Source organism: Cetorhinus maximus, chromosome 14 (assembly GCF_964194155.1).
Source record: "Cetorhinus maximus chromosome 14, sCetMax3.hap1.1, whole genome shotgun sequence".
Classification (NCBI taxonomy): Eukaryota; Metazoa; Chordata; class Chondrichthyes; order Lamniformes; family Cetorhinidae; genus Cetorhinus; species Cetorhinus maximus.
In genome coordinates this window covers 103620062-103644940 of record NC_135892.1, presented here as the reverse complement: position 1 = coordinate 103644940, position 24879 = coordinate 103620062, and the positions used below count along the sequence as shown (strand labels likewise).

At 40.0% G+C, this 24879-nt stretch overlaps 1 protein-coding gene across 1 annotated transcript; it reads left to right on the top strand.

Annotated features, from left to right (window-relative positions):
* The first annotated feature begins 2130 nt into the window (after positions 1-2130).
* On the top strand, positions 2131-23422 carry LOC144689889 (saccharopine dehydrogenase-like oxidoreductase). The gene is made up of 12 exons (XM_078557374.1): positions 2131-2517; positions 6071-6180; positions 8029-8109; positions 9686-9815; positions 12286-12335; positions 13792-13922; positions 15497-15614; positions 16621-16740; positions 16871-16927; positions 18240-18351; positions 21297-21378; positions 23082-23422. The coding sequence occupies exons 1-12, from the start codon at positions 2331-2333 to the stop codon at positions 23185-23187; spliced, it is 1284 nt and encodes a 427-aa protein (XP_078413500.1). The 5' UTR covers positions 2131-2330; the 3' UTR covers positions 23188-23422.
* The last annotated feature ends 1457 nt before the right edge of the window (positions 23423-24879 follow it).

Genomic DNA, 24879 nt, shown 5'->3' with positions numbered 1-24879 from the left:
TAGTTGGATATTGGACAGTAACAATATCATTTGTGATATGAGCTGAATGTTAGTATCTTTTATACATTTAACTCTGTCTCTAAAAATAGATTGAGAAAACTCTTGGTCAAACAAAAATTATTGCATGGTTTTATTTCATAGCAAACAATTATCCAGACCAACAGTTATGACCAGAGTTACCTAGTTCAATCAGTACAATTTATCTTTGTGTAATAGCCCCAGTGACAGTACATCTTGCTTGATTTTAAAAAAAACTCTTAACTAATCCCTAGAACTTTAAGCTTCTTTCAGTCATTGCATGGCCTCACTGACTGCAACTTTCACTGGACCTGACTTTGGCCATGTCTGCACAGCTTTCTGGTTTAAAAAACCTGATTCCTGATCGGCACTTAGATCTTTGAGGTTGCTTCTCTCTCTGTTCACAGCAGAAATTAAGAGATTTACAAACAAATGAAAACAATGTTTAGTCCCCTATACAGTGCCATTTCAAGTTATGCACATCATAAACAACTTACATCTATATTGTGCCTTTAATGTAAAACATCCCAAGGCACTTCATAGGAGCATTGTCAGACAAAATTTGGCACCGAGTCACATAAGGAGATGATAGGACAGGTGGCCAAAACCTTGGTTAAGTGGTAGGTTATAAGGAGCATTTGAAAAGAGATTTAGAGAGGAAATTCAAGAGTGTAAGCCTGGACAGGAGAAGGCAAAGCCACTATTAGGGGAGCGAAGGAAATCAAGAGGCATAAGAGGCTAGAACTGAAGGAGCATAGAGCTCTTAAAGAGTTGTAGAGCTAGAGGAGGTTTCAAAGAAAGGTGAGGTCATGAAGGAATTTGAACATAAAGATGAAGCTTTTAAAGTTGGGGTGTTTTGAACCAGGAGTCAATCTAGGCCAATGAGTACAAGGGTACGGTCAGAATTTTTTCAGCATTTTTTTCTCAAATTGGCCTAAGATTTTGTTTCTCTTTTTTTGCTTCCCCAGGAGTTTGTGTGATTGGTAGGTGGGGAGGAATGGAAGTAACCAATGCATCTAATTTGTCACACTCCTTGTTTGACATCTATTATTGGGTGAGAAGAAATATTGTGAAGACCAAAACTATTGTCGGTGGGCCCCTACCACGCATTCCATTCCCTTGCCACCAATTCCATTCCCTTCCCTGCTTACATCTGAGACTGAACCAGACTGTTCAAAATCTCTTTATCTTATTTAACCCTGAGCTCAGCTTCTGGCGCAATATGCTGTTTGTTACCAAGACCATCTATCTTCACCACTGTAACACTGCATGTCTCTGTCTCGCCTCAGCTCATCCACTGCTGAAAGCCTCATCCATGCTATTGTTACTTGCAGATTTGAGTATTCCAATGCTCTCCTGACTGGGCACCCAGCTTCCACCCTAAGCAAATTTGAGCTCATCCAAACTTTTGCTGATCACATCTGTAACTCGTCCTAAGTCCTGTTCACCACCAATACCCACCTACCTTCTTGCATGTAGCTATCCGGCCACATTCAGAAATTCTTTCAGCCCTCTATCGAATGCTTGCAGCCAATCTGTAATAATCAGGTGAGCTGACAACTTTACCCATGGGTCAGTGACTGACCACAGGAAAGAAATACCTCCGATATCTAACCTAGTTCCATGCTTGTGCAATTTATAAGGTGTTCGTGTTCCCAAGTCCTCCCAAAACTATTCAACTTAAGCATCCCACCATCTAACACCTTAACACTTCTCCTGAAATCGCTCTCCCATCCCTAAATATTTAGGGAAGATACTTTTGCTTTAAAAACTCAAAAATTATAATTTCCCCCCCCACCCGCCGAAATGACCAAGAAAGTTCCCAAAATCAGTCAATTTCTTTGCTTATTTTAAACACAAGGGGATTTTTAAATAAAGAAAAGATGTCAAAGACTGGACTAGTCTGGTGGATCGATGGCCGGGGGGAGATGCGGCTTTTATTGTGTTTAAGTTTTTTGAAACGAATCTGACAATTTGCTGCCTTGTGAGAGCTGAGCGGACTCCTGGCCAAGGTCGTAACTCTTTCGAGTTATCAACAGATCTCATGTAACTCTTTCGAGTACACTCACAGTTCTTGGTTTCCGGGAGTGGGACGTGAACCCACAACCCTCTGACTCAGAGGCGAGGGTGCTATGAGCTGAGCCACAGCTGACACCTCTGGCCAAGGCTGTAGTTGCGGAGCTTGCGCTGTTGGTGTAAAGAGACGCACCGCGAGGAGAAGGGTGGAGTTTAAAGGCTGGGGTGCCCGGTGCAGCTCCCAGTCTCCCCCACCAATCCCCCCCCCCCACACAAAAAAAAGGGTCTCCGTAACTATGGCGACCAACCGGTCTTACGACCTGATCATCTTCGGCGCCTCCGGCTTCACCGGCCAGTTTGTGGTGGAGGAGGCGGCCCGGGTGGCGTCGGAGACGGACTCCTCTCGCCCGCTGACCTGGACCGTGGCCGGCAGGAACCGCGTCAAGCTGGAAGGGGTGCTGGAGCGGGCGGCCAGCGTTCTGGGTGAGTCTCAGGCTTCGGGGGCCGCGACTAGGCCTCGGGGGGAGGAGGAGGCGGCGGGGGCGCGCGGGCGGGGGCGTTAACGCTGCAAACATGTAAGACCCCAATGCGAGAAAGATCATTTAAAATGGCCAAACGCTTCTTCCACCAATTGCTCCCCCGGTTGTCACGAGCAGCGATGTGTCAAGGACACGAAATGTTTGACCCGTTGCTCTTTGACCGGCCAAGTTACGCAAATTTTGCTTTTGCCGGAGCTGTCAACAACGACGCAATGTTATGAGTCAGTTTTCCTGCCCCCTTCCCTCCTCGCCTCAGGTGAAACGCCTTGTAAATTTTGCTTTTGTTTAATTTTTGGCCGTCATTTTTTTAAACTAAGGTGAGCTACTGTACTCCCAAGTGTTGGGCTGGTCTACAGTTTTGAGCAACAGAGTAAATTTACATGTATTTTTTAATGTGGAGCAAAGATCCCGCTTGACAGGTGGGGGAGGTGGGGGGGGGGGGGTCAGACCTAAGCAAGAATAACTAGAGGACTGGGAGAGCTGGACAAAGGCTACTGTTGAAGATGTAGGTTATGAAAAGCGCTATATAAATGCCAATAAAGAAATTAAGAAGCAGTTTAACAGTGGGGAGAGGTGTAGCAAGACAAAGCCCTTTAAGGTGGAATTTACAGTGTGTGGGCAAGTGGCTGAAGGAGATGGTGCTAATGAAAGAGGAAAAATGGTGCAGTAGATCAGCACAGGAAAAATGGAGTTTGCAGCTAAGGATATAGGGCTCAAGAAGGCTGCAAAAATGGGAAGCAGCATTTAAAAAAAGAGGTGTTGACATTTATTGCCAATCTCTAATTGCCCTTGAGAAGTGGTCTGCCTTCTTGAAATACTGCAGTCCTTGTGACAAAGATACTTCTTCAATACTATTTGGAAGGAAGATCAGGATTTTGAACCAGTGACAACAAAGGAAGATATAAATAAGAATAGAAGCCATCCAAAAATGCGCCGCGTGATTCTGCAAGAATCAATATGGGAAATATACCAGTGTCACATCCCTGATCAAAGACTTGGAATGCGAATCACTACGAAAAGGAGGGAGAAAAATAGACTCGACTTTTTTATAAAAGGTAGAATGGACTGGTGGGAATTGACAGAAACAAGTACCTGGCTCCTTCCGGTAATGACAAAACATGAGGTAGTCATCCACACAAACTATAAAGACCATATGTTTCCAAGATTGTATATCAACAATCTTTCTTCCCAAGGACAATCCCACAATAGAACAAGCTGCCAAATGAAATAGTCACAGCCCCATCATTTGAAATCTTCAAGACCCATCCTTAGATTATTTCCATCTAAAAGTTTTCATTATCAAGGTTACCATCCTGGCAGGCCATGCCTGGTTTAGCTAGAGCTACACATATTAACATTGGTGGAATACAGATATTTTCTGTGGTGCTAACACAACTAAAGGAGAACAATATATGTCCAAATTGAAATGCTGTGTGACTTGGAAGGGAACTTGGAGGTGATGGTGTTCCCTTCCACCTGCTGCCCTTGTACTTCTAGATGGTGGAGGACATAGGTTTAGGAGATGCTGCCAAAGAGGCTTTGGCAACTGTAAATAGTTCATCTTGCTGCCTTAGTAGGATGATGATGGAAGAAGTGAATGTTTGACTTGGTGGAAGGGGTGCCTATCAAGTGGACTGCATTGTCCTAGGTGATGTTGAGAATTTTGTGTTATTGCAGCTGCACCATTCAGACAAGTGAGAATATTCCATTACAGGTTTGCTTTGCACCTTGTAGGTGGTGGAGAGGCTTTTTAGACCCGGAAGGTAATCCACTTGCCACAGTCTTATTCTCTCCACTACATGTAATCGTACTATTTGGGATACTTAATGGATAATGTGAAAGGGCTCCATAAGTATAAGTAAATGTCATTTTAAAAATCTTGTTTAGATTACACATTTCTCCTTATCTCCCTCTCTGATTTTGTTGTTTTTGCTAATTTTCTTAAATCTGTATCATCTTGTTACCACATGGCCTGCCAATGGAAACTATTCCTCACTATCTATCAAAGCCCTTAATAATTTTGAATACTTCCAAGCTGTCCTTGTAGCCATGACATTTATGTGGCTGGCCCAATTGTGTCTGGTCAATGGTGACACCCCAACCACCCCACAGAATGTTGATGGATTAGTAAAAGGTTTTATGAGATAGGGTACAGGCAACAGGGTTCTGGATATGCTGGAATTTATGTTGGGTGGAACTAGGACAACCTGTGCGAAGGGTGACAAAAATGTGGATGAGAGTTCCGGTGATGTTGAGGGTAATGTAGGGACGTTGATGAGCAATGTTTTGAGATGGAAGGAGGTGATCTTGGTGATAGTCTGGATGCATAGTTTGAAGGTCACCTCGAGTCGAGTGGTTGTACACCATCAGATTGAGCATGAGTGAGCATCCAAGAAGTGTAAAGGGATCACAGTATGGGGAATGGAATTCCTGGCTGGAACTAAGTAGGATACCTTCAGCCAGGCCAACTTTAGAAACTAATAAACCAACTCTCTAATTTTAATCATAATTGCAATGGAACCTTTCTATATGCCATTCCAAGTTCAATAATGAATATGACTATGTCGCCGTTCCATCACTGTTGCTGGGTCAAAACTCCCTTCCTAACAGCACTGTGGATGTTCCTACAACAAATGGACTGTAGCAGTTCAAGAAGGCAGCTCACCACCACCTTCTCAAGGGCAATTAGGGATGGGTAATAAATGCTGGCCTAGCCAGCAATGCCCATATCCCATGAATGAATAAATATTTTTTAAAAAGACATTGCTCTTTCACTGTATGCTGAAGCTACAGTCTTTGAGATTCATAATTTAGGCATGATAGGATAGCAGAAGAATAACTGGACTTGTTATTCACATTTTTAAAACAATAGTCGTATTGTCCACAGTACAGTTGAAATATTTGTTCTTTTATTACCAGCAATGCCAAATTATAAATAACCATTTTGTTTTTAGATCAGTTTGCAATTCCCAGCTGCAAATTGTTATTCTGTATGCATTTTTTTTCTGTAGTAGGGTGGAGGAGTTGTCAAAGACCACAGTCAAGTGTTTTACACCCGATTGAGAGTTTTTCAAGCCTAAAGATGAACCTTCCTCCTCTTCCCTCCCGACATCATGGCGGATAGGTACCTGCTTTCCAGCCAGTACACAAAGATGACCGAGAGAAATTCAATGGTGTAGAATAATAAGCTTGTGTCTCTGCTGTATGACACATCGTGTCCAGTCTTGTTCTTTCAAACCTGTTTTTAATTATGAATTATTTAGTTCCCACCATTGTACTATTAAAGGAAATTTGTATGGTGTTTTAACATTGTAATGGGTGTATGTATAATCAAGGCAAGTAGAAATACACCAACAAAGCAAAATAGTGCAATATGTTTCTAAAGTGGACTAGTATTTGATGTGTTCCACTAAATGAAATGTTACATTTTGTGATGGAGAAAAACATTATTTTTGTCCCTTTATGTATTTTGTAAAGTAATAATGCTCTTGTTTCAGGAACTCCGGAACTGAAGTCTAAAAAATATGTGATCTGTGATATAAATGATCCGCTCTCGCTTGATGCAATGTGCCAGCAAGGATCAGTGATCCTGAACTGTGTGGGACCAGTATGTATACATTTGGATACAAAAGCAGAAAATCTGTCTGCCTTGTTGGAGCAGTGTAGTCCTGTCAATTTTAAGAATATGTTCGCAGTACTTTTAAGAGTAATTAATTAAATATTGTTACGCATTATTTGAAATACAGAATTTTTGCTTTAAGGGAGGAGCCTTTTTTTTGGTAGTACTCTGCCATCTGACGCATTCTGTTCTACCTCTGTGCATGCATAGGACGTGAAAATGATTTATCTACATGGAGTTTTTGGGAATAAAACGTTAGGGCCAAGAATCATAATTATGTCTCATTCTGTAGAGATGGCTGAGTTGATTTTTTTTTTAAATCCTGTTGTCACTTACTGCACCAAGGCTAGAAAGAATAAGAATTAATTCAGTACTTGCTGTAATATGTAGCTACAAAATTCATATAAGGTGAGATAACTCCTAAATACAGCATTGGAATTAATTATTTCTACTGCTAAGTGCCATTGATATTTTTAATAATAGCATTAGAAATTAACTGCATTTTATGATAAAATTGCATTCTAATAATATGTAGCCAACTTCTATTTTTATAAGCTTTGGTGACCATAAGACGTAGGAGCAGAAGTAGGTCATTCGGCCCATCGAGTCTGCTCAGCCATTCAATGAGATTATGGCTGATCTGATAATCCTCAACTCCACTTTCCTGCCTTTTCCCCATAACCCTTGACTCCCTAACTGATTGAAAATCTGTCTATCTCAGCCTTGAATATACTTAACGACACAGCCTCTACAGCCCTCTGCGGTAAAGATTCACTACCCTCTGAGAGAAGGCACCCGATTACTCTGAGATTATGCCCTCTGGTCCTAGACTCTCCCACAAGGGGAAATAACCTCTCAGTATCTATCCTGTCAAGCCCCCTAAGAATCTTATAATCTTCAATAAGGTTGCCTCTCATTCTTCTAAACTCCAATGAGTGCAGGTTCAACCTCTCCTCAAGAAAATCCTTCCATACCTGAGATCAATTTAGTGAACCTTCTCTGGGCTGCCTCCAATGCCAGTATATCTTTCCTTAGATAAGGAGACCAAAACTGTTCACAGTATTATAGGTGTGGTTCAACTAGTGCCTTGTATAGTTTTAGAAAGGCTGCCCTATTTTTTATACTCCATTCCCTTTGAAATAAAGGCCAACATTCCATTTGCCTTCCCGATTACCTGCTGAACTTGTATGTTAGCTTTTTGGGATTCGTGCATTAGGACTCCCAAATCCCTCTGTGCTGTAGCTTTCTGCAGTCTTTCTCCATTTAAATAATATTCAGCTCCTCTATTCTTCCTGCCAAAATGCATAACCTCACATTTTCTCACGTTATATTCCATCTGTCAAGCTTTTTTTGTTAGAATGTGTATTCATAGTTACTGAAGTACTGTGTAAGATCCCATAGATATAGAAAGCAAGATAATGCAGGGTCTAGATGCACAGCTTAATTTTAATATCTCTATGTTACACTATTATTTGGATAAGATTTTGTAATAAAAACTAAATAATGTAACTAAATTGTCTTATATACAAAAATTAATATGATATTACTCAGTACTTGCAACACTAAAAACCAAACTAGACAAAATGTGTGTTTTTAATTAGATTTTAATGGATTAAATCTTAACCAGGAAATTGAAAATTTGATCATTGTATATCATAACTAGGAAATAGCTTGAAGCCCATGCATTTGTATGTAAGTTAAACTATTTTTAACATATACTGTTGTTTCTCATAGCTCAGAATAAAATTTGTGTCATTTTGCAATGAAATACACTAAAACGTTGCAGGCATCCCACCTGAAATTGCTGGTAACTGAACCCAGACTGTCTGTTATTAGTACAGGTTTTTTGGCGAGCCAGTGGTGAAGGCCTGTATTGAAAATGGAACCCACTGTGTTGATGTTAGTGGTGAACCCCAGGTATTGACACTTTTCTCTTTTAAAAAATGGCCAGATATTAATTGTCATTTCCTAATAAAAAGCTGTTTTGTATGCATTTCTCAGGAAGATTTCAATATTTTACAAATACTGTCTTGTATTTTTGTACATTTTCCCCATCCTAAATCTGTAGACATTACAGACACTAGTTACCATGTATGATTAAAGGTATTGGTACAATTCCTTTGAACTTCATCAGTTATTATATTACACATTATTTATTTGAAACTGGAAGTCTGAAGTACTGGTTAGGCCTATTGGCAAAAAGTACCAAAACTGATAAAGCGACATAAACTTTGACCAGCCCTAATGCCCATGTGATCAGATATTGTTACAGTGGTTATGAGAGGGATAATGTTTTTAGTAGCTCAAAATTTGATGTATTATTGCTCACTTCTGTGACTGTGGAACAATATTTTAATGAAAGAGAGAACTCCCAAGCACTGAAAATTAGAAATAAAATAGAAAATGCTGGAAATGCACACCCAAGGAATGAAGGTGAATTAGCTTTTTGTGTGGAAACCCTTCATCAGACTCCCCAGTTCTGATGGAGGCGGAACCCAAAACAACCCATTCTTTTCACTCTTCGGATATTGACCTAGTATGCATTCCTGCAAAATCAACTTCGAGGGACTTGATACCGTGTCCAGAAGGCCAAGAAGGGTCTTTCCCCGCCAAGTCCTGTTTTCTCAACACTCAAATGGCCAACATTCCAGGGGAGGTCAAAGAAAAAGCTTCAAGGACAATCTGAATCTTTCCTTGGAGCACAGCAGAATTGACATTAATGACTGGGAGGAGCTTGCTACCAATCATTCAAAATGGCGACAACTTGTCCATCAAGCTGCATCACGCTTTGAGCCATAACATCTTAATGATGAGGCAGAGTGGGAGCAAAGAAGTATTTTTAAAAAAAAGGGAAGCAAATCCTGTACTCCAGATCCCACTACCTCATGGGCAATCCTGCCCCATGTGTCCAAAGACCTACGGGTCTAGAATTGTCACTTGAAGACCCAAGGCAGAAACTCATGACCCTGAGTAGATGTCATCCTCGAATTGAGGGACAGCCGACGTGCATTTCTAACATTTCCTCTTACTTGAGCAGTGATTTATCATTATTTGAGGAGCTATAATGGAAATTTTGTGTTAGCAATCTTTAATTACATTTGGTGCAGAGATGCTCTGTGGTTTTAGTAGTTTGCCTGGCTGCCCCTTGAAACAGCGTGATGTTATATGTCAGCAGGTAATTTTGAAAAAAAAAATCACTTTTTCCTAAAGCGTAAAACTGGTCAGTCAGTACCCAAAAGCAATAGAATAACTTTTTGGGTGGGACCCTTCGTCAGGATTCTGGTTTGACCCCTCTTGAAACGTTAACCTATGTTTCGCTTTCAAATGCTGTGTATTCCCAGCATTTTGCCACCTTAATTCCGATTTCCAGCACTGTCAAATTTCACATTTGTTCAAATTCATATTTTTAGCCCTTCAATGAAATGATATAGCTGAGAGTAACTTTTAAAACTTAAAAAAAAAAGCAAAACTTGCAATGTTTTGTCATTCACAGTTTTTGGAAGGCATGCAACTAAAATATGACCACCAAGCTGCTGAAAAGGGAGTGTATATAGTTGGAAGCTGTGGGTTTGATTCCATTCCAGCCGATATGGGTATACTGTATACCAGGAATCAGTTGAAAGGTAATTTACAACAAGCAACTTGGAGATGTTAAACTCTACAACTATGGCAATGCAAATATTATAGAGCACCCAAGTCCTTTAAAATCATCCACAGCTTTTGATCCATATACCATTTGTGGTTTTGCACCATACACCATTTTATAATGTATTTTGTTGATGCATCAATGCATTGTGTGTCTCAACTGCATGCTGCTTCTATATGCAACTTAAATTTAATTTCTAAGCAAATAACAAAAGCAAGGTGAACTTTTCTGGTAATGGATAATAAAATTATAGGAATTTTGCTTGTATGATGCAGTGCCAAAGTGTCATTTTCAGCTTGCTAGAATTTAATTACTTGTGGGCACATAGACGTTCTTAAAAATCATCATGTTGCTATAGTTGTACATTATTGGTTACAAATTGCCCTTTGAAGACCTTTGAGTTCCAAGTTCAAATGCAAATGATAGTTGACTTGGGTGCACATCAGGCAATTAGTTGCTGAAGTAAGATGAGCCCACTGGTGAAAGAAGGAAGCTTTCCAGCTGGAAGAGAACATTGCTGATGTGCTAATTTGAGTTGTGCTTCAACACAGTGCACCATCTGGACACTGAGCATTTTTAGCAAAGGCTGTGATGATAAGTTATTTGCCAGCCTTCAACATGGTTCCTTGGAGAGTAACCTGAAGCGTACAATTAAGATAACCTTAAGAAGCCAGTACCTAGTTTGGAATACCACAATGTAATTCAATATTAATTTATCTATTTTTTATTGTAATCTGATGTATTTCCAGATGAAAGATGTCAGTTCAGATAAACAGAGCTGATCTAATTTCTGTGGACACCTAGAGAATCATTAGTTTAGAGATTCATTAGTTTCAATTGTAAATTAATGTAACCTTTAACAATTAATTCACTAATTCCTTTATACTTTTATTTGTTGCTTGTGCTATATACCAACACACTTGTTTGTAATTTTCGATGATTTCTTAATTACTTAGTTCTGGTTCAGCTTTGCATAAAAATCCGCTTCAGGAGGTACACAGAATTCTGGTAGGCACCTAGATGAGATTATTTGGATAACCGAATTCCTTCCATCATTGGGAAAGGACACTTATTGCCTTTTAATTTGTTGTGTTATCCAATTCTTTATTGTTTTATTTATATAACTTATAAATTTATACATATTAAATTTGATGTTACCTATTGAGAATTCTGTTTAATCATGATCTATTTTAAAAATACTTGTAATTTTAATAGGGACCTGTAATGGAGAATGAACATTAAGAAAACACAATGCAGCCATTCTGGTCAAGCTGAAAAAGTACCTCTCAATTGTCCATTTCCTTAAGTGTGTGTCCAGTTTTCCCTTTTTTAATGTTACCTACCTTCCCTGATCAGTTAATTCCACATTTTAACTACGCAGAGACTTGTTAATTCTCACCAGTTTCTGGCATCTTCTCTTTTATAAACTGAGGGTTATACCCACTGGTTCTAGAACGTGTGCCAATTATCCGGGTTCAATTTTTCTGTTCTCTTAAGAATTTTAAATACTTGCTCCTTTTCATCTCCTCTTCTCCAGATTGAGCAATTGCGGGCTCTTCAAACGCTCTCTTTATAGTTCAAATGGTGATATAAGTTGAACAATTATGGTTTAACAGCCTCAAGTTACAACCTAGGCCAGGATTTTTCAGTTGGCGTGCGGGGGCAGACCTGACACGCTGGTGCGTAAAGTGACGCACGATGACGTCGGGCATGCGTCCCGATGTCGTTGCGCTATCTCACGAAGTTTCGTTTGGCGGGCGCGTACCAATAATTGAAAGGCCTATTAAGGCCATTAACTAGGTAATTAATTTCAAGTTCACACTGCTCGTCCAACCTTACGGTTGGCGGGCAGGCTAATAGATCAAGCGGCTTTTAATGTTTTGGAAAACCTCATCCACGAGTGGGATGAGGTTTCCTAAAGCTTTTATGAATGAAGTAAAAAGTTTTTCAGAAAAATAAAAACATGTCCCATCTCCTGTGACGCAGTCACGTGAGGGGACATATTTCAATAAATTTTTATTACATTTATTTATGTTTTTTAAAAGCGCTTCAATCTCCCTGAGGCAGCTCTGTGCCTCAGGGAGATTGAAGCGCTCTTTTGTGTGCATGTGCGAAAGAGCACTGGCCCTGACTCTCCCTCCCTCCCCCCACCCGCACAAGTAGTGCTGAGTGCTACCGCTCGCGTCTTACACTGGGCGGGCCTTAATTGGCCTGCCCGTGTAAAATGGCAGTGTGGAGCCGATTGTGGGCGGCGGTTGGCTCTGCGACTGCCTGCTCCCGCCGAGCCTGCCGGATGTGGGAAAAATTCTGGCCCTAATTTTTGTTGATGGTTCAGAACTATAGAAAATCTTAAAGGTATAACATAACAGTGGTTTGGGATTTTTTTAAACAGCCTGTGCATTAGAGAATTGTTATTCATCCATGGTTTTTACTTTGTTACTTTTCAGGTACTCTGACTGCTGTCGAAAGCTTCGTATTAATAAAATCTGGACCTGAGGTTTGTCTCTTGTGAATAGTGACCATGTTTTTCTGAATCAAAATGTAGTGTTCTTGAAATGATGAATTCTGGCATTTATACTATTGGACCCATCAACCAATGTAGGAGAACACAGTAGTTATGTTAGCTTAGTGTTGCTCAGGTTGAGTCAGGATCTGTTGCTTTAGAACAATACTGGTGAGAATGTTACAGGACACTTGGAGGAAGTGCATGTCTTTGCATCATCATCATCATCATCATTATCATCACTAGCTGTTTACCACCTTATTTTTTGAATCATTTCATATAAAATTACCTCCTTGTTCTGCATTTTAAACATGCTGTTTGCGATTTTTATCATATATAAAGTCATTTGGTAGTACAGAACTTGTGTATTACTGAAAAAGACATTTTTTGTCAAAGCTTTTCGTCTTGCACTTATCAGGACAATTCACAGGGGAAACAACAAATTTATACTGTATGAGAAGAGAGTGCTGATTGGTGCAGACGAGTGAAGACGTAAAGCTTCAGCAAAAAATGTCTCTCTTTTCAGCAATTTTTAAAATTCTTTCATGGGATGTGAGTGCTGCTGGTAAGGCCAGCATTTGTTACCCATCCCTAACTGCCCTTGAACTGAGTGGCTTACCCTGCTATTTCGGAGGGTAGTTAAGAGTCAGCCACATTACTGTGGGTCTGGAATCACACGTAGGCCAGACCAGGTGAGGATGGCAGATTTCCTTCCCTAAAGGACATTAGTGACCCAGATGGTTTTTTTATAACAATCAGTGAAAATTGTTATGAAACTAGCTTTATATTCCAAATTAATTAATTAGGTTTAAATTCTACCAGCTACCATGGTGTGTTTTGAACCCATGTCCCCAAAGCATTAGCCTTGGCCTCTGGATTACGACGCCACCATCTTCCCCTGTTTTTTTAAAGCTTTTAAAACCCTGATTTCTCTCTTTTAAAAACTATACATTCAATGATGATTTTGGTGGAGAATGTACTTGAGAAGTTTTTAGTTAGTTAATTGCTTTTCTGCTTTCCAAGCTGAGTCACCCTCAGACTCTTCACAGTGAATTAATCACTTTTGAATGTATTCACTGTTATGTAAATAAATGCAGCAAACAATTTGTGCGCAGCAATGACATAAGTGATTAGGTAATCTGTTTTTGGTGATTTCAGTTGTGAGTTAAGTGTTGGCCCAGGACTCTGGGAGAAGTCTCAACTGGTTCAGATGGGCTCCAGGGCAGAAACTGTCACCAACTCTTCATGGGTGTTATTTGAATTTTATAGCAACTAGATGCCAGGTGATTCTGGGCAGTGCATTTCTTTATCAAGAACTTGCCACTGTATTTTCAGCCACTTATGATATTAATTATGATATTAATTGAGCAGACTGATTAGGAGAAGGTTTTAATTGTCTCAATGCACCTTAGTTTGGGTTTTCTTGTCAGAGCAGTTTCTATCTTAATAGGGCTCCAGTTTTCATGATGGAACTTGGCAGTCGGCAGTCCATGGAATATCTGATCAGGATAATCTGAGGAAACTGAGAAGGCAGTTTGGACATAAACCCCTTCCAGTGATTGGGACCAAGCTAAGACGAAGGTGAGAAAAGAAAAATGCATATGAAATAACAGTAGTATTGTACAGCCCAACTTTGCAATTGTGCAGTCGAGTGGAATGTACTTTCTGTGGCTGATTGGGTTTTGTATTCTGTTAACCATTGTACATTACAATCTGTATGGAAAATTGTAAATTATACTCTCAATGGAAGCAAGTTAAAATGCTGTCTCATTTGACTAAATTGAAAATGCTTCCTGTGGTAGATCTGTAACTGCATATGAGAAACTTTCACTAATGCTGCTTTTGAAAGGGATGGTGCATTTGAGCTCAAAGGAATGTAGCAGCTTTAAGATAATGGGCAGAATTTTTCCCTTGGCGGGTGGGTTTGGCAGGGGGAAGCCAACTGCTGCCCACAATCTGCACCACACAGCGATTTCACGCTGGCCGGCCAATTAAGGCCTGCCCAGTGTGAAACGCAAGCGGCAGCGCTGAGTACTGCCTGTGCGGGAGGGAGGAAGAATGCGAGCCAGCCGAGCGCGAACTTTGCGCATGCGCGCGAGTGAGTGCTGCATAATCTCCCTGAGGCATGGAGCCTCACCAGTGAGATGAAGAGAGATATTAAAAAATAATTTAAAAAACAAAAATGTAATACAACATGTCCTGAGCAGGGACATGTTATTAATGAAAAAATAAAGTTTTTATTTTTATTTGCTTTTGGAAGCCTCACCTCACCCGTGGATGAGGTTTCCAAAAAAATGCAAAGGCCACTTGGCCTTTTTGCCTGTCCGCTAGCCGTTAGGTTGGACGGGCAGCAAAAAAAATTTAATTGATAACTTAATGGCTTTAACAGGCCTTTCAATTGCCGGCTCCAGCGCATGCTCGGCGACCAAACTATCGCGCGACTGTCGTTGACGTTGGCACGCTCGGCTGACCTCAGTGCATGTCATTTCACGCTTGAGCAGGCTGGGCATGCGCCCTTCCGCCAAGCGAAAATTTCTGCCTATTGTCTCTTAAGTTGTAGGAATATAACATGCCTTTATGCCTTCAACACTTCCTGGATGTCTTTTATCTAGATAAAAACATTTGTATAACTCATCTGGCTAGCAACAATACATTTTTTTCACTCTGGTCTCCAAATTTTCTTTTCTCTTCTGCTTGAGTGCAAACCTGTGCTTACTCTAACATGAAATGAATGCTTTATACAATATGTGACTGGAGCTAGATTTACCACAAGGAAAATTATTGTGTGCTTGGTTCAGAATTCCAAATGTCAAGTAAGTTTTTATAGATCTGACTCATTATTACTTAACTCTTATGTGCTTTTTTTTATGAAACTATTTTTAAAATATAAAATACCACTATGTTTCTTTAGATAGAGTATGCCAGTGATGAAAAGCTCAGACTAAAAAGTACAGTGGTATATGTGTGTTTGAGGGAGAAGAGAGATGTATTTAGTTAGCGAGAAGGAGCAGCTACTAAAAGATGGCTGTTCTCAGTGATGTGACAGGGTTTAAAAGTGTGTTTAGAAAAGCTATTGGTTTCTACTTTGTGGCATAAATGTACATATTTGGTTAGAGGCTTCCTTGAACTTGATGGTTTTTTTTATTACTTCACAGAGGTTCAGTATTTTATAGTAACACAATGGATCAATATGCTATCCCATTCATCGGATCTGATGCTTCTGTAGTCAAACGCACACAGCGTTACCTGCATGAGAACTTACAGGAAAGTCCTGTAAGTACATTCTTAGTTTCCTTAAATCCTGTATCTCTGTGTTGGTATTCGTGGTTCGTTTAGTTTTTTAAAAAAAAAATACATTAATTTTCATTGAATGTGGCTCAAATGTTTAGAAATAATAGAGGTAAAATGCAATTCATATGATTTCACTCAAAAAGCTTGAGGCAGTTGTACTTGCTATAATAGTCTAAAAAATGGAGTTGGCTGTTGCTGCAGAGTCTGCGTAATTTTGTTGGAATTTTTTCCCCCTCTCTTGCCAAAAAAAAGAGATGCCCATTCAGTCTTATGGCCTTATGTGGACTCTGCTTGAGCACTTCTGGCTCAAATACAAGGAGGTAGATCTTCAAACAAAAACTGCTGGAAACACTTGTTAGTTCAAGCAGCATCTGTGGAGGGATCAGTCAAGTTCACTGGGTGTGAATGATTCTTCAACAGTGAAAAGTTAGGGGCGGACAGGCATGTTAATATAATCAAAAAAGTGGGGAGGAGGAGAATAATGACACAGTGAGCACAATGCAATGATGTAAAATATCATCTCTGTTAAGTAATGGACAAAAGTATCAAAATACTAAAGAATATTACTGATGAATAAAACAAAAGTGGAGAAAACTTAAAAGATTTGTGAAGTGCTAAAGTAGAAACAGAAAATCATTAATGTTCTTTTACAAGAAGAGAAGTTCTTTTTATAATAGGCAGCCAGCATCAATTACTTGATTTGTCTGTATGGGGATGTGTGTGGTGTACGTTGTCAATATCAGGACTGGAGAGGGAGAGCAGGAAAGCAAAGGGAGAATATAATCTTCAGGAAATTTAAAATAGCAACACTTTGGCGACCATCTGTTTTGTTGAACACATTTATTTTCAATTGATACACAGCACTTCTCAAAACTCATGATGATCATGGTTATACCCATTAATACAGCCTTTCAACTTTTGGAAATTCTTTGAATGCATTTTATAATTAGTAGCTATAGCCCCATTTGATGTCTTTGCTTAACTTTAGGTCCAGTATGGAGCATATTCTGCTGTCGGTGGAATTGGCTCAGTCATATTGCTGATGATAGCTGGTTTTTTCTTCTGGTGTTTCACAAAGTTTAGATTGGGGAGAAACCTCCTAATCAAAGTAAGTGGCTTGGATCTATGAATTTCACAAAAACTCTATTATAACTTCAATTTTAAAAAAATTTTAATTTGTAAACTTTTGGGAATGTACCGCTCTGTATAATTTTTATTGCCTTCTGTTTATGATATAGTACCCAGAGTTTTTCTCATTTGGATATTTTACGAGACAAGGGCCAACCAAAAAACAGGTACGTTCATTTTCCCTTTTTGTTTCCTTTTGATTTGAGCTTGTTTAACACTAACACCATCACCGATCCTAAATTCACAACTGGATGATGTCCATTCACTGTCAGTCTCTGCCTGGCTGCAAAAGCTGCAATTTGGTGGAGAATTAATCGAGTTCTTTGAACTGCCCTGGTTGCCAAAAATAATTATTTTTAATTTTAAACTTTGGAAAACACATGTCAAGCTTCAAACTGTTTCAGTATGTACTATGATATATGTAATGTATACTTAAAATTAAATCTAAGTATATGTTAAATATATATTAAGTTCTTGAAGAATTAAATTAATGACGTAAAAAGGGTGCTTGACAGTAAATCATAGAATTTGCAAAGTAGAAGGCGGCTATTTTCTCCCAATGCTCATGCCCTTGTTCTCTGGAAGAGCTGTCAACTTAGTCCCTTTCCCTGTACCTTTTTAAATTTTTATTATTGAAATATTTATCCATTTCACTTTTAAAAGCTGTTATGGATTTTGCTTCCACCGTTATTTCTGGTTAGACCATCCCAGGTGCTTGCAACCCTCTACATTTTCAAAGAAAAGAGATCTCCTGCAACCTCCCCTTTGCCAATAAATTTTAAGTTTATTGACTCTCTGATCAGAAGACACAGTTTTTTATGATTTTCTTTATCAAGATCTCTCAATTTTCAGTTTCTTGTCTTATCTCCCTTGTTCTAATTAAAAATAAGCCAGAGTTTCACTAGCCTCCACATAATTGAAGCCTCCAACCCCTGGTATCATCCTAATGAATTTCTTCTGTGCCCTCTCCCTGACCTTGACACCTTTCATAAAGCACCCAAAACCAGACACAGTGTTCTATTGGAGGCCAAACCAATGTTTTATATAGATTTATCATTTCCTTTTTGTTTTGTTTGGTAATTTGTTTTGTTAATTATAAATCTAGGATCCCATTTTTTGTTTTTGAACAGCTCTATCAACTTCTCTCACTTAAAGATTTGTATATTGGAAACTCTTGATGCCTGCTACATTTGAACATTGAAACATGTAGGTACGATTTGTGACGAAAACTGTTTCAAACTCTGCCCTAGCAAATTATTCAGACATCAGTATTTCCCTCAGTAGTGCACAAGTTTGTTTTGTTTTCACTTCATTGGACTTAAATGGACTGAGCCAAGCTGCCCTCATGGCTTCTTTGCTGTATGGAGAGCAGCATAGAAAATTTACATCTGAGGCTCCACAGTCTAAATCAAACAACAGAATAATATGGAAAAAAAAAACTAAGTAAACTACATTTTAAAAAGATGTTGAATTTTGCAGATGGAAGGGACCTCTTTCAGTATGACCTTCTTTGGTGAAGGGTATCAGGAAGACCAAGATCCGCAGCAAGGCAAGCCTTCAGTAAAAATCTGCACTCAAGTGAAAGGGCCAGGTATGCGTAATGTTTAATTCAAACTAGCCTTATGATTTTGAAATGTTAGTTGACTTGGGTGTACATCAGGTAATTATCGCTATGGTGTATTGAGATGTTTGTTCCTGATGGAGGCACAGTGCAGTGCAGTAAGTTGAGCAAAATTCACAAACAGTAGCAACTTGTATTTACAAAGCACCCTTTAAGATAATAAAATGCCCCAAGGCGTTTCACAGAAACATGATCAAACAAAATTTTACACCGAGCCACGTAAGGCGATATTAGGGCAGATGGTCAAAAGCTTGGTTAAAGAGAGAAGCTCTAAGGAGCATCTTAAAGGACGCAAAAGAAGCGGAGAGGTTTAGGAAAAGAATTACAGAGCTTGGGGCCTAGGCAACTGAAGGAACGACCTCTGGCAGAACAATTAAAATTGGGATGCCCAAGAGGCCAGAATTCGAGGAGCACAGCCATTGCAGAGGGTTGAGGCTGGAGGAAATGAGAGATAGGAAGGGGTGAGTTCATGGAGGGATTTGAAAATAAGGATGAGAATTTTAACTCGGCACAGATAGTAGCAGTGTTACATGCCAAGGCTTTTGCTGAGCTAGTAGTACATGGCAGTAAGGCAAAAGGCAGCATAATTCAGTGTACAGCAGGATAGAAAGAGGGAGATGAAGAGAATTTTAATTTATATTTCAAATATTGTTATGTTGAATGAGCTTCCAACTACACACACACTCTTTTATTTGTATTTTCTTTAATAAATACAATTGCTGTACAGTGCCTCACTAGAACTAAATTTTTTATTGAAAAAAATATAGCTGTACACAGCTGAGAAGCTGGTCCACCCAGCGAATTATCTTGATGAACAGTCCTACCTCACCCACCACCACCAAAAACCCATCAAATATCATTAAATCACAGATGCTTGTGTGATCTTGCTATGCCATGTTTACTTACATATGCACTTCAATATAATCCTTTGTCTGTGAAATGCCTTGGAATCTGAAGCCACTGTGCAAATCCAAGCCTTCCTTCCTTTTTACGCACAACAGAAAACAGTGCTACTAGAGCCAAAGAGGCTGCCAAATCAGTAATGGAACTGAATAGATTCAAGGAAATATAATTATTGCTCCTGTAATCCCATTTGACTTTTCTGCACATCACGTTATTTCCCTTTCCCCTTATATTTCTAAATCTCTCCACTGTACATGAGCGAAAACATGCCAAGCTAAAGTACAGAAAGCGAAAGTTCATGCTCTCACTTCTGTATATACAGGAACTTCTTCATATGTAAGATTTCATATTTACCATGGTTTACTTCCCCGTGGCTTATTAGTCATTTTTTAAAAACTTGACCCCCCAAATTCTCTGGGCAACATTTTCCTCCTGTCGGGGGGATGTGCAGGAGCGGGCGCGGACGGGCGGGTTCTCGATCGGCGCCCCCGGTTGGGGGTGCGCCGCCATTTTACGTGGGCGGGCTAATTAAGGCCCGCCCAGCGTGACGTCCGCCAGGAAGTGCTATGCGCTCCCCTGTTGGGGGGGATTCTCTGAGCCGGGAGTGTGCTCTTTTGCGCATGTGTGTGAAAGAGCGCACAGATCTCCCTGAGGCAAAGTGCTGCCTCAGGGAGATCCGCTCAGATTTGAAACCTCAAATAAGGATGAGAAAAAAAATTTGCTGCCATGTCCCCTCATGTGACACTGTCCATGAGTTGGGACATGTCCATAACTTTTATTGAAATATTCTGAGATTTTCAAATCACTCATGAAACCTCATCCTGCCCGTGGATGAGGTTTCATGCTTTTCCAGAAGGCCACCAGGGTTCCCGGCCAACCTTAAGGCTGGACGGGCAGGCCCATTAATGATTTCAATTAGTTTTTTTAAAGGCCTTAATAGCCCACCAACCTGAAAATCTAAATGACAAGGGGTGATGTCGGGACACATGCCTGACACCACCCTGCGTCATCTTACACGTCGGCAAGCGGGCCCCACCCCCGCTCGCCGAACAGAAGATCCTGCCCTCTGTCTTTGTCCTTTTTGTCTGCACATTATATCATTTTTCACCTTTTGTTTTTCATCCCTGATGCCTGCACCCCACTACAATAAACAGTGGCCCTCTTTTAACGGTTGCCTTTGACACTGGAAATTCCACAGATGAGGCAATCTTGGGAAGCCTTAACCTGCGCATCTCATTTTACATGATGGGACAGGGGACCCGCACTAAGTCATCTGTGAATTTACCCTAGTGAAGAAACTGAAATTTCCATTGGTAGCACTGGAAAATGCAAACTCTTTATTTCATCTTGGAAGTGTGCATCTGTGACCCCTTCAATAGTGGCCTTTACCGTTAGACAGAAATCACTGGTTAAATTTATAGTTAAGTATCTAGCAATTCAGTTGATAACACTTTGAAAAATGAACCATCACAATGGAGTTTATTTGCTCCTGTCTGTTAGTTCCCACCTACTGATATACTTGTTGTAAAGCCTAACGTCTTTTCAGTAGATTTGGGATTTTTTAAATGATTTTATTTGTTCTACATAAAATACATTTTACCCTTTTTGATGCATCACCTCAAGGTGATAAAACATGACAAAAGTAATTTTAATAGAAAGTTGAGAGGAATTTTTCCAAAATTATTCTCATTGCTATTTGGGGATTTTATAATATTGGACTACTTTTGAGATCAAGAATATGTGCAGCAAAGTGTCCGTAAATAAAGGCCTGGTGTATAAATTGCACATTTAAGACATTGCCCCACTGGTGTGATCTGGTGACTATGTTGTCATTGCCACTTTCCCTTTCTTCATGTGGTAGGTTTTTGTTTTGGTGGCAGAACGTGGTGTGTTCTTAAAGAAAACAGTGCACTTCCATTTAAGACCATGATTCTCACCTTTCTACAGTGCCAAGCATTGCTTTCTTGTTGGCCTTATTTCAAAGCTTGCTGCTATGTTATTTTATTTCACAGAACCTGGCTATATTGCTACCCCAATAGCTATGGTGCAGGCAGCTGTCACAATACTTTGGGAACGCAAGTCTCTGCCTAATCGGTGAGTTTCATCACTTAGACTAGACTGAAATATTGGAAGTTTTGAAATGCTACAGTTGATTCTAAAAGCTCAATCAAGAAAAAAATGTGTGTGAACAATATTCCCCTTTCTCTCACTCTGCATAGCTACATATTGCTCAATCTGTGTAGGAAACTGATGCTGCACATCAATCTTCCACAACAAAAGAGCACTGAATTAGTTAATTGGGTGCATTTGGCCCTGCCCAATAGAATGTCCGAGGGAAGATGGTGGCATAATGGTACTGTCACTGGACTAGTAACCCAAAGACCCAGGCTAATGCTCGGGGGGACCACAGGTTCAAAGCCACCATGTTAGCTGGTAGAATTTAATTCAACCAATAAAATCTGGAGTATCAGTAGCTAGTCTCAGTAATGGTGACCGTGAAACTATCATCAATTGTTGTAAAAATCCATCAGGTTCACTAATGTCCTTTAGGGAATGAAATCTACCATCCTTAGCTGGTGTGGCTAACATGTGACTCCAGACCCACAGCAATGTAGTTAACTCTAATTGCCTTCTGAAATAGCCTAGCAAGCCACTCAGTTCAAGGGCAATTAGGGATGGGCAACTAATGCTGGCCTTGCCAGAGACACCCAAGTCCCATGAAAGAATAAAAAAAAAACCAAAAGAAAGCCTGGAGATAAGAACAGGGAAGATCATCAGACAAAAATAAGCTCATTCCCATCTTCCGAGATCAACCTCACTTGATCTTTCTCAGTATGTGCCTCAATTCCTTCTCTTTTTAGTAATAAGCCAGTTGTCTCCTTAATGACTTAGTGTATGCTTCTTGCTTCAATTTTCTTCCCTGTTGACATTCCATAGTGTATTTCCCTTTGGATGAAAATATTTCACCTTATTTCTTTATTTGTAACTGGTGTTCCTAGTATTTTAATCCTTCACAGAGAGTATAAATCACTGTGACCAATTCCCTTACCTTCCCTGATGTGTGTCACTTTGCACTGATTTATAGTATTGGTGTCACAATTGACATCATTTCCATTCTGACTGCATGCTGCAGATTATTTCTGCTAGAGAAAATTCTGTTTATTGCTGCTGAAAAGAGAGACATATTGCTGAAGCTTTTTGCCTTGCACTCATCAGGACAAACTTTGCAAAATTTCAAATGATCGCAACAATTTATACTACAGGAGACAAAAGGAATATGTTCACATCTTGCACCATTTTTTGAATTACCCAGAAGCTTGGGGAGGCAATAGTTTCCCTGGTCCTTTCTCCATGGCAAACCTCAGCCAATCAGAGTGACTTGCCAACCAGTCAGCATCCTTTTCTTTAAACATGGCATTCTTGCATTTATCCTGATGAGTGTAAAATGAAAAGCTTTGGTGACATGTCTCTTTTCAGCAATATTCAAGTTCTGTACTACCAAGCATTGTTATTTTGAAGTCAGTTACGAATGAAATACTATTTGCATTGCTATTTTTTTTTTAAAAATTAACATATAGATCACTGGCACTATCACTCATAAACATTAAGTGATGCATGGATTTGAGTAGTTTCCTGGAAAGTACCATGCTGTTTTGCAGTGATTGACCGGCCTTTCGAAGAATGCACTAATTGCTGCAGATTTGAGGACAGGAGGAGCGTCTTCAGATTGAGGCTCCTGAATGCAGTTTGGGCCACTCATTGTTTCAAACTCACCATATTCTCTTTTTTTTATATAGGGGTGGGGTGTACTCACCAGGAGCAGCATTCTCTAAGACTACCCTGATTGAAAGACTGAACAAACATGGCATTGAGTTCACTGTCATCAGCAAGCCTGAAGCATAAATGTTCCACAGGTTTTGAGTCTGTTTAGTGTGGCGCTTTACAGCCCTGCTATTTACTACAACGTCAAGGTTGCACCTTTAATTAACCGCTTTTTAGCAGCAGTTTGCCCATATAGCAATACATGACCAAGAATGATAAACGGTTTCGGAGACTTAGTCTTGAGGATTCAGATTCATTACACTTTCTTGTATTCCGTTCTAATGGTAATTAAACTTGTTGAATGTAAACACTTCAAGGTTGACTCTTGTGGTATTTTTCAATTGAATTGTAGCTGCAATTATATTATTTACACTCAGATGCTAAAAGGAAAGAAAAAGTTGAAGCATCCTAACAAAATTCTAGACTCTAGTATAGGGTAGCTGGGTGTTTTATAAAATATTGATCAATCTAAATAAGCATGCTGCCCAAAAGATCCTCCCCATGTGAATAACAGGAAAGCAAAACTGGGGCTATAATGGTGAGAAGGAAAACATATTAAACAATTTGACTGAAATGCAAATAAGCTTTCAGCTTAAACTTTGGATCCAGTGAATAGCAATATCCATGAGCTGGATTTTATGGCCCCCCGCCCCAGCTGGGTGTGTTTTTGTAAAATATACGGTGGGAGTGGGAAGGCCATTCTTTTTTTTTAACCCAACACATTAAAAGATAGGAGGAGGCAACATCATGTACTGTGCACATCGCAGGCATTTCACACCCCCCCCCCCCCCTTGTACCTTCCTGCCAGACCCTCGCATCCGTCCCTTGGCTCTCCAATCCCTCCCCTTCCAAAACCAATACCTTGCCTCTCTCCAGAAGCCATGTCCTTTCTATCTATTCACAGCAGTGCCACTACTCAGTTCTGGTGCCGCTTGGACTGCTAGAGTTGCCAGGCAGTCAGCTTGGCTCTCAAGGGTGGAACTTCCTTCCACTGTGGGGCGCAAGTCCCACTCTCACTTTTTTAATGTCGCTGGCAGCGCGTTATGGCTGTGGGGCAGCCTTGTTTAACTTCGTTCAGTTTGGGACTGATATTTCTACTAGGGGTTGGGGGGATGGCAAGCACCCCCACCATTGCAGTAAAATTTGGGATATTTGTTACCTTTGTAAAGAACCTATTTTTCTTTTTCTTGGACTGTGGCTTTAAAATTGGACTATGGCTTTAAAAACTACCATGGCTGCAGCTGTAAGACATGTTCACTGGAATTGGCTGAGGAATATACAATGTTGCTATCTCCTGGAACAGAGTGTGCCAGGTTGGACAAAATGGTGCCAGAAAGTGGCCCTGAGCTAAGGGGAACTGTCTAGCAACAACATTTTAATTGGCTCCTGATCAGGTGACCAAGGTTTTATGTGATAGCAGTGGGCAAAGAGATCCTACCCTGCAAAGAGAACGCACCTAAAATCTCTCTCTCCTGTGTGTAAGATTCCAGTAAATCTACAAGGCTAGCTAGCTGGCTTTTTCTTACTATCTCTTGTAACCTGCTGTCTCTGGAGGGGAAAAAACCCCTTTTCAAGAGGAAAATCACTAGTAGAGACATTGAAAAGCAAGTTTTCAACCAGTGAACTACAGACAAAGTGCTGAAAGACCATCTCGTATCATTAATAACGAACTGCAAGAGATTTGGAAGACATCAATCAAAATCAACCCATCTAATCCCGTATTCCAGATTGGTGCTATTGAACTGTTTTATTTCACATTTAAAATCCATGTTT